At 36.2% G+C, this 10866-nt stretch overlaps 1 protein-coding gene across 1 annotated transcript; it reads left to right on the top strand.

The window, feature by feature from the left end:
• The first annotated feature begins 215 nt into the window (after positions 1-215).
• TENT5D (terminal nucleotidyltransferase 5D) lies at positions 216-8733 on the top strand. The gene has a single exon (XM_020964553.2). It carries the CDS (start codon positions 223-225, stop codon positions 1393-1395), a length of 1173 nt encoding a protein of 390 aa, XP_020820212.1. The 5' UTR covers positions 216-222; the 3' UTR covers positions 1396-8733.
• Positions 8734-10866: the final 2133 nt, after the last annotated feature.

The raw sequence follows: 10866 nt of genomic DNA, 5'->3' as shown, positions 1-10866 counted from the left end.
ACTATTCAAGTCTAAAATCAAACATTTAAGATTTAAACATTTATTTAAGATTTAAAATCCCTGTTATTAACTTATAGCCTCTAAGTAAAACTTGTTTTCTGTGACAAGAACCTTTTTTTCTTCCAGGTTTTTTTTTTTTTACGTAATGCCACACCATACTTAAGAATCTAACCTGTTTTTAAATATTTTTCTTTATTTCTAGCTAACCTTACAGACACAACAATGTCTGAAAACTTAGAACAGAGATTCAGCAATCTCTCCTGGGATCAAGTTAAAATACTAGATCAAGTGTTAAGTGAAGTGATACCAATTCATGGAAGAGGAAATTTTCCAACACTGGAAGTGAAAACAAAGGATGTCATCCTTGTGGTACAAGATGAGCTCCAAAAAAGAGAGATCATTATTAAAGATATCCGTCTGAATGGTTCAACAGCTAGCCACATCCTTGCAAAGCAGAAGGGAACCACTTACAAGGATCTCGACATCATTTTTGGTATTGGGTATCTAGGTGAGCGAGAATTTCATGTTGTTAAGGAGGGTGTTCTGAATTGTCTGCAGGACTTCTTACCAAAAGGTGTCAACAAAGAGAAGATTACGACCTACACCATGAAAGATGCTTATGTTCAGAAGATGGTGAAGGTTTCCAATGAGCATGACCGCTGGAGTCTCATTTCTCTGTCAAACAACACTGGGAAGAACATGGAATTCAAATTTGTCCATTTGCTTAGACGTCAGTTCGAATTCAGTGTTGATTCCTTTCAGATAATCCTAAACAACCTTCTTGCTGTCTACAGAGATGCCAGTTATGTCTTGAGTGAAGACTCCTCCCCTGTTATTGTGGCAGAGAGCATGTATGGAGACTTTGAAGAAGCAATGAATCATCTGCAACACAAGCTTATTTCCACCAAAAACCCTGAAGAAATTAGAGGTGGAGGCCTTCTCAAGTACAGCAACCTACTGGTCCGTGATTTCAAACCAGCAAGTGAGACGGAAATCAAAACTCTGGAACGTTACATGTGTTCCAGATTCTTCATTGATTTTCCTGATGTAACAGAGCAACAAAAGAAGATCGAGTCCTACCTGCGAAACCATTTCATAGGCGAAGAGAGGAGCAAATATGACTACCTTATGACCCTGCGTGGTGTTGTCAATGAAAGCACCGTCTGCCTCATGGGGCATGAGAGAAGACAGACCCTGAATATGATCACCATTCTGGCTCTGAAAGTGCTTGGAGAGCAAAACATCATACCCAACACAGCCAATGTAACCTGCTATTACCAGCCTGCTCCATATGTTACCGACAGAAATTTCAACAGCTACTATGTGGCTCATGGACATCCATTCATCTATCAGTCATACCCACTGCACATTAATGTGCAGGGTGGTTTGGTTTAAGTAAAACAAAAGCAGAAAACCAGCTGAAATAAAGACCTCCTGAAAGCAAGTTTTCAAATCCCATTGATTTTAGGATCTTTTTTTTTTCAGGTTACCAGTTATTTCCTCTCAGTCACAGTTTGTACCATCTACCATTCATAAAGGCAGACCATGAAAAAAACCCAAATTAGAAAACAAGAAACTAACTATGACTTTACCATTTACAATGACTTTTGAGTGTTCCTAAGAAATGCATTAGAGGTGTTTTCATCTTTGACAGAAAAGAAGAAAAGACTAGTTTCCAAGTAGAGGCATAGTGATGCCAAGTACCACAAAGTTTTATAATTAAACATGACCAGAACTGTTTTTATCACTTAAACCTTGCAGTTGCCACGTCAAGAAAATATTCAAGCATTCAACAAGTAGAAATGCCTAATTTCAGAGGTCCCAGATGAAGGATGCATGGATTGTCTTTTAATCAAATATAGGGTCAAATGCAAAAATCTTACCTTACATAGTTCAAAAATACTTTTGAGAAAGTAGGCCGTCGATCATTATCTCACAAATGAGACTTCTGTTTATTATAGAATTGATAAAATTCTTTTGTGAGTCTATGTGGATGAAAAGATGAAAAACCATCTAATGTACAATAGATATACTGATTACTTGTACAGGTCATTCTGATTTCCTCACTGAATGATAAATGATAAATTCCACATGCAGAAGTGTTTTGTAAACAATTGGCCAACTAAAACACAAGCTAAATGGCAAACAGAAAAAAAAACCCGGCAGGTTTGTGGCATTTTGAAAATTTTTCATAGTGGCATTTACAATTTCATTCTAGATTTGTCCTCTATTTTAAGATGTCTGTGTGTATAGGATAGGAGCAGATGATCCCACAAAGAGGAATGAAGCATTTAGAGTTTCTTTTTGTCTTTACCAAAGATCAGTTTCCAGCATGCCACTTGAGTACCAGCCTGTGTCAGTTTTCCCCTGAATGCTGTAATGTATTCTACAAGTGGACCTGCTCCATGCTGAATTTTCTAACGTTGACTTAGCAAATCAAACATGTTGTTTGCAAATCTGCCTATGAGATAAAACATTTTTGTTTTTTTTTCCCCTCTTCACATACTTATTCACCTGTGAACAGTACTCTAGGGAATGATGTGGAGAAGGTGAAGGTAACCTCCAAGGTAAACTGTATGTAACACTGCTGGAAGACTCCCAGCACTTTTTCTGCTTTCTGATTTGCATTCTTGTTCTCCATTTTACACTGTGTTACACAGTTAAGCTTGTTCCCCTACCATATTATGCTTCTTTCTTTTAAGGATCACATATTAATTTTAAACTATTAAGTATTTCAACCAGGTTTTCTTTATAGTCGTACCTGACACAAAAGTACACAAATCTGCTATTTTCAACTAGACAATATTTCTGAGATCTGACATTTTTCACACCACTGCACAATCTTCTCTGTGTGTGTATATACACATATATATAACTTAGATCTTTAGTTGTTTTTTTTTTTAATATTGATTTCAATGTCATATGGCCTCATTTCTTTGCTAGTGTTTGGGACAAAGTATGAAAGTAATATACAAAAGGGAAAGTCTACACTAATAATCTACCCCTGAGTGGTAGATAAAGACCAGGTGCAATTTTCTCATTGAAAGATAGTAAGTCAGATTTCACCCTCAGCATATTCTTAGTTGAAATCATTGATGACTGCCTGTGCATAAAGAACAAAGGGCCATTTGCTTTATTATATGCTTATGACACATAAAACAATCTGACAAGAACACATGTGAAAATCATCTGGTGAAATCTAAAGAATTATAACAGTAATGGTGAGTCAGTAGAAAACAATGTTATCTGCAAGTAGCATTTTACCTTGAACCCTAGCCATTTGAAAGTATTTGGGTATACCCATCTGCTTCTTAAATGGGTCAACAGGTGATGTGACTTCCTTATAGCCTACAAAGGAGAATGCTCAAGGTGTTCTGCTGAGGGGGCTGTCACTGGGACCCCAATTACTCCTGGCAAATTAACCTGTTATGAGACTTTGATGGCAGCAAAGCCACACACTTCTCTCTTCGATATACTTTTCCATTGGAAGACAAAATTTATTGATATTTACATTACATATTTTCTGTTTAGTGGGAACCCTAACCTGAAACTACAAAGGTATTAGTAGAGAGAAAATCAGTTTTTTAAAGGGGATAATGAATGGCATTGATTTTTTTTCAGGCTTCCTCTGCCCAACCATCTCCCCAAAATATTTTTTCTGGAACTAGACTCTCCTACTGCATAAGCAACTCATATAGAGTAAGCTGGTGCTTTGGGAAGCTGTATTATTTCAGATCATTGAGAAATTAGTTGGGACACTTCTCACTCAGACAACTGAAGAGTGACCTTTGGACCTCCTGAGGGAGTACAGATCATGCAAGACTCTGGTTCAATATTGTACATAATTCCATTTTAGGGGGTGGGAAGTGTTACCCTTACACATTCCCCAACCCATGACCATCTTTGCATGTATTCTGGGCTGCTGAGGCTTACAGAGTTAGACTGACTTCCTAGAGAACCCATCTGAAAGAACATCTTGGTCTAGTACTAGAATTTCACCTGGTGAAACAACTTTATTAACCCACAAATGTAGAGTTCTTACTACCAGAATAGTCTCATATTTTATGGATATCAAACCTATTGCCAATTGGAAAAGTGATTGGGTAGGGGATTTATGACATATGTAGAAACCTTTCCTTAGCCAATGTGTTAAATGTCCATCTTAGAGAAAATTGGAATAGTAAGATTAAGCCTTTTGGTTAGGAAGTAGCCTGAGTTTATTTTAAAACATGAAACAAGAGCTAGAGTGGTTGGGCCTTCCTAAAGAAGTTGAGCAGTACCCAAATACTTAAACGTTTGATTATAGTCTCAACTCAGATTAATCTGAATTCAAAAGCTACAGTTTTTTTGTCAAGAAGTTGAGTTTAGTGTACTGTTTCATGAATCTATCAAGTGTTAGAAACAAAGAAAATCCCCTTTGTTTTTGTATTTTTGAAAGAGCATCAAGTAACATAGGTGAGCTATCTATCCTAAATGCTTTTCTTCATTCCCACAGGGATTAAATAATCCCTATGACCCATGTGGAGCCAAGACACCAAAGACAATGATTTATGCTAGAAAAATGAGACAATAGGTATAGTTAGCATCTGTCAGGTTACGCGTAGAAGGCATTTCTGGGAAGAATGTGGCCAAGAGGGAGAATTTCTTTACAAAAATTGTACTTGTGGGACCCAAGTTTAAATTGATGCCACTGAATACTGGCATTAATGCAAGCGGTTTTAAAATGAATTATTACGTGGCACTTATTTCTATACAGATCAGTGATGACATTTGGACCATCTCCCTTGAGTGTCAATAGTTTGCTCTGACATTATAGACAGCCCTGGATGCTCATACTCACTTCTCTGTAGTAGAGGTTACCCAGAAACCCACAAGTGAATTATTGATTTAGCATATACACAACCATGGACGTATCAGAGTGTGGTCTCTATGAGAATGATGGCAGTGATGAGTGTGCTAAAGTGCCTTTGCACTACTATCATATTCAGCAGAAGTATATCATTTTCAGTGAGGAGTCCTTTACAGAGAAATCATTTCATATGCTGGATCACCAATAAGAGAACCAAATTTAACCTATCAAAAAATTGGACAAAGAAAGCATAAACAAGAAATTTCTATACACACTTGATTTAAACCTCAAAGGAAATCCTAATGAGAAATTTGGAGCTAAATTAAGAAATCTAGCCAATTACCTCCTAAATGAGTCTTTTAAAAGATAAGCATGTTTTAATTTTCCTTATTTAAAAAGTGGCCCATACCCCTATATATGAAATTAAAAAGTAGTAATCAGAATGTAAAAGGGGACATCTTGGGGAAAGAGTTTTGAAAATTACTTTTGTTAAATCAAGTAAGTGACTTCTTGGAAAAAAAGTACATTAAATGGTTTCTGTGTAAATTATTTTCTAAATAAGTTTCAGAAGTTCTGTAGGGTAACATTGGCACACAGCTTAAAAGGCCTTCAAAAAGCTTTGATCATTCATGGAGCAAGCCCTACCTAAATCTCCACTATTTCCTCCAGATTTGGTTTACATTAGAGTTATTTTAGCTTGATGACAGCAGAAGCCCTTTAAATATGAGACTGAAAAATCACAACAGCTTTTTGAAGGTTAAAATTTCATTGTTTTCAAAGGTACCCAAGGGGTAGCTAGGCGGTGCAGTGGATAAGAGCACCGGCCCTGAAGTCAGGAGTATCTGAGTTCAAATCTGGTCTCAGACCAAACACTTGACACTTACTAGCTGTGTGACCCTGGGCAAGTCACTTAACCCCAACTGCCTTAAAAATAAATAAAATAAAAGTACCCAAGTCCATTTTTACCCAATGGAAAAAGCATGATCATCTCTTCGGTAAATAATACAAAAGCTGGGCCAGAGAAGTTATTTGATTTTAGAAATGTGGAAGCATCTGATTAATATATCATAACTAGAAATTTATATGAAATCAATGCATATTTACTGAGTTGATGAGAATACCTCTAAAGAGGTGTCCAAATTTTTAAATTTTCCAAATGTCGACATTTATTTGCCCCAAGAGCAACCATTCATAACTTTTCCCACTACCTGCTAATATTAATGATACCATTCTCAGGGTGAATAAATTCAATTTATTCCCACTCAGAATCTTACGAAAATTAAAAGAAATCTATATCAAGCTTAATGCTTAGCCTAATAACTACCACTGCTTGCTTAGGGTCAAGCAGGATTTTGATTACATGAAGGGCAGTCTAATTCAATGAAAGAGGCTTTCACGCAGTTACGCGGGAGAATTCAGTTTAAGAGGTGTCAGATTGTTCAGGATTTCCCTTATTAAACAGTGGTATAGTAGCCTTAAGAATTCAGACGCTATAATTCTGGAGATGAATGTGTACTTTTCAATCTGAATAAAGCAGTAATTCTAGGCATTTTAAAGGAGGAAAATATCTTAATTTGATTGCTCTGTTAAATAAGATGCCAGAGTTGAGATTGATGTAAAATTGCACTTTGAGGGGGGAGGAGTTGAAAGAAGTAGTTAATGGGCTGGCGTCTTAAGCAAATCTCAAAAAATTATTTTTTTAAATAATCAAAACATTAAAAAAACCAGATTTTAGTTTAGAATCAAATTTGTAATAAATAAGTCAAAATTCACAAAATATTTTTGAAATAATGTTTCCCATAGAATGAACTATTTTTAAAACCAATAAACCTTTACAAATTATAACAGTATTACATTTGTTGGTTAATTTTGGTTCAATATATTTCAAAAGGAGAGCCTCCAGTTTGCCTATTCTGTCATTGCCTAAATTTGCTACACCTCAGCCTGCTCAAACTGGGTAGGAGGTATTCTAGTTTGATGGCCACATTTTCAAGTTTGACTTTCATGTAGCTAATACAACTTGGTATGCCAGCTGACAGATGACTAACGTTAGAGCTAAAGGTGACACAGTGTGCTCAGAATTGGTAAAGACATTTTGTTGCTGCTCTTTAAAAAAAAAAATCTAAACACATCTGATAAAATACACTTGCATTGTGCCCATGACGGGATGCCAAATTGAATTAAACAGAGTTTGAATTGGCTCTGGACAACTGAGCCTATTTGTAGGGGGCCATCCCAGTACCTGGAAGTTCCAGTTTCATCCAGATAAGACAAACTGACTGAACCCAATCAGAATATTTGTTTCTTATTTAGTACAGTTGCCCTGTATAGACACAGCCTTATTTTTTTTTAATTGAAACACCACATTATTTCTATTTCATGTCAATCACCAAGAGGCTAAATGTTAAAGAGGGACAACTACATACAATATCAAAAGAGAACAAAAAAATTAAACAGGTTGGATATCTTTTGTAGTATGCAAAAAGGGCCCAGACTTCATCCCTGCAGCTGAAACAGTCCATCCACACATCGCATGACAATCAAGATGGATCATGAAGATACTAGAAGTGACCAGTCTGGCTCCTCATGATCTGTTTATCTAGTCATGATATTGTTAGAAACAATAAGATTCCTGTAGCTCTTGTATATATTGGCATGAAGTCACTCATAGCCACTCAAGGTAGTGGCAATACCTTTAAATGCTTATTTGAAAAGTGTGTAGTTATAAAGTTCTTCCTTTAAACAAAGTCTCTTGGACATTGAAGGGCCTAGCAAGGTGGAGAAGTGAGGTAATTTTCTGGGTAATTAAAAAAAGAAACATACTGTTGAGAAAAGAGGAGAGGAGAAGAATCACTTACCTAGATGATTGGTCTTCATGGCCCTAGTACACTGGATAAATGACCAAACCTTCATAATCATTAGGCATGAGGGGGAAAAAAAAGTCAATACAGTTATTCCAATGGGATATAGACCAATTCCTCTGATTGAGAATAAACCTTTCTAATGTAGAATTTGCTTCAGACAAGAAGTGTCTGACTTCAGAAAGAAAAAGTAAGGCAGGCATGGAGAATCCATAAAACAATTACCTTATAGATTTCTTTTGAGCCTTACCTAATTCAAAAACAGTTGTTCAGACTCAAAGAAAACATAGGCAATTGGGGTATAATTACTGAGTGAGAAACAGTTGATATGGGATAGAAAGAGATAGAAACCTCCGTTACCCAGAGACCTCAGTGAGTTTGCTGTCGGCCTGTGATTTTCTGTATTGCCCCATCAGGAAGACCTGTGTTTTCACATCACACACAACAGTTGATAAGAGCAGTGCATTCATATAGCTTTATAAAGGCTTTTAGGTGTCTTATCTTGTAGTTCATGTTGCTATAGTTTTAATTTTTACTACAATCATTTTGAAGTGTTTTCAAGTGTTGGCCACGCTTCTCTAAATGAAAGTTTTATGGATACCACAGATGGAGCACCTGTAAGGTGACTATGAAATGTTTAGAATCAGTTGGCTAAGTAAGATATATAGTTCTCTTTGTTTTAATGTTTACTATAATCCAAATTTGAATGATCCTTTTACTGTTTTCTGATTATTGCTAGTATGTTCGTGTCTAAGTAAGAATTGCATGTTCTGTTTTGGAAAGTAGTATTTTATTGTTGACAGAAGTTGTAATGTTCTATAAAAAGTGTAGGGTTTTGTGGTTAAAAAAAAACACCAAAATTTAAAGAAATAGATTCTACCATTGTAAGCATATTCTTATTTTACCCCTTGTTTGATTTGATGTATTCTATGCCTTTCTGTGAATTGTGTTGAATAAGCATTGTGGAGACTCTGTTATTAGATTAAAATGAGTTCTGAAATAAAATTCACTGTGAAACACGCAGCAATGTGTCAGTACTTAATGGATCAAATGCTCATTATTTCAAATGCCACCAATTAAATGTATGTAATGTGTTTGCAAAAGTACTTAGAAAAAAATCCTCCCCTGGAATTTGGACAAAATCCCCATTGACTTCATTAGAAGTCATACGTGAGGAATATAAGGGGGGGAATGGCCCTCAGAGTGTCTAATGACTCTAAATAATTCATTTTTACCATTTATAATAGATTAACCAACAGATAACCCTTCTCCACACAGTATAATTATACAATGGCGTATGTTACATTTACTTGCCAAACTTGGTTTGATTTACAATTGTATTGTTCATTTCTTCTCTCCCTCAAATAGGACTCAAATCTTCTGCTTGGCAAAAGCACAAATGGTGTTGAAATAAACTTGATGGTAGCCACATTAGAGGCTATAACATGGTATCTGCTCAAGAAGTATGCAGCAATTCTTGCTAAGGGGAAAAAAGGTGCTATGGAAAGATTATTTTAAAGGACAGAGGGTATGGGATATAGTCTGCCAATTAGACCATACTGATTGGTGTTGCTATACTTCTCATGATAGACTGAGGGCTAGTCTCAATGCCATCCTGTTTGGAATTCAACAAAATATTAAGAAACACCCTTTACAAATGACAGTGTAATCATATTTTCTGTATTTCATATTAATCACAAATTAACCCTGAAGTGACAAAGCTGAGTAGAGTTGGGTATAGTCTCCACTTTAAAACAATCAAAAAAATATCAGACAGCTTGAGCATCTTCTGTAATATTCAAGGAAGCCATTAATGTTATTCCTATGCCAAAGAAAGTATGTAAGAAAGTGTACTTGTGTAGTGAAATAACAAAGGAAAGTGAACTATATTAACATCAATGTCCTTTAAGGACAAAAAACAATAGTGCTCTCCTGGGCAGCACAATTTGCATGTGGCATGCAATAAAGTAAGGTGACAAGTTAGAATTGTGACCTGTGTTCATAAAAATGAACCATATGGTAGGGCAGTATATGTCACTGATTATATTGGAAACAGAAATGGGAATTGTTTGCTAAGGGAACCCTGCCACTGATATGATGAAATAATCTGTTCAAGGATTTGCCATGTTCATTGGGCCTGGAGGCTTTCAGAACTGCATTTGTACAGACTTCTTCCTGTACCACTGCCCAGACTTGCCATTCCCAGCCAAACAGGACCTCCCATACCCTTTGCAGCAACATCCCAAATTAGCCACTTGAATTTATTCTGTTTATTTTTCTTAAAAACATAGCAGGATTTTTTTCTTTTCCCTGAACGCAAGATGCAAATGCACTTAAAAATATTAGAATAATGCTGATCAGTATATTTCATTTTCTGTCATATTTCATATGAAACACTATTACATAAACAAATTGCTCTTCCCAGCTGCTTTCACATACATCTTTTTTTTTTTTTGCATCCTGTGTCATTACAGAATCTTTATTTCTAAAATCACAATTAGTAGCCATAGAAAGCACTAAAACATCATAATCTGTTTTTTAAATGCAGTTGGGACACTAAATGAGTACATTTGGGAAATGAACTCCACGTACTTTTCAATTCTGTTTTCTAACTTTGACACATGAAAGACATAAGATAGATTTCATGGAGCAAAATAGAAATCATAGAATGGTAGAACTGGAAGGGACCTTAGAGATCATTGAGGTAATTCTACTCGCCTATTTTACAGATGAAGACACTGAAGTCCAGAGAGACTGTGGAATCTGTCCAAGGATATGGGGCAGTCTTCTGGCTCCAAGTGTAGCACTCTTTCCTCTAGTGAATATGAGAAGGGTTGGAGGTCAAATGGAGAGTGGGGCTCCATGAAATTATCTTACAAGGCAGACAGCAATGGAAAGAAATGGCAGGAATTGCCAACTGTTGGAGCAGAACTATAAAAGAGAAAATTAAACAAGAAAATATTCCACATGAGTGTGATCTAAAACAATTTCTTTAATGTAATTAGCATTCTCCTGAAGACATCCAAAGACTTCATAGCCACTGGACAGGCCTCAAACCCTCACGCAAAAATCCCTACTCTGTGCAATGAAAGAGGACAGGGAGCGGGAGAGGAGGCAGGGTCACCTCTCAGCACAAGGTCTTTGGAACTCTCTGTC

This window comes from Phascolarctos cinereus, unplaced genomic scaffold, assembly GCF_003287225.1.
Source record: "Phascolarctos cinereus isolate Bilbo 61053 unplaced genomic scaffold, phaCin_HiC Scaffold_8;HRSCAF=390, whole genome shotgun sequence".
Taxonomy (NCBI): Eukaryota; Metazoa; Chordata; class Mammalia; order Diprotodontia; family Phascolarctidae; genus Phascolarctos; species Phascolarctos cinereus.
This window is presented reverse-complemented; position numbering and strand designations above follow the sequence as displayed.

What these genes read in the sequence shown, in the direction of transcription:
- TENT5D (XM_020964553.2), top strand. Translation starts at nt 223, where the DNA reads ATGTCTGAAAACTTAGAACAGAGATTCAGCAATCTCTCCTGGGATCAA.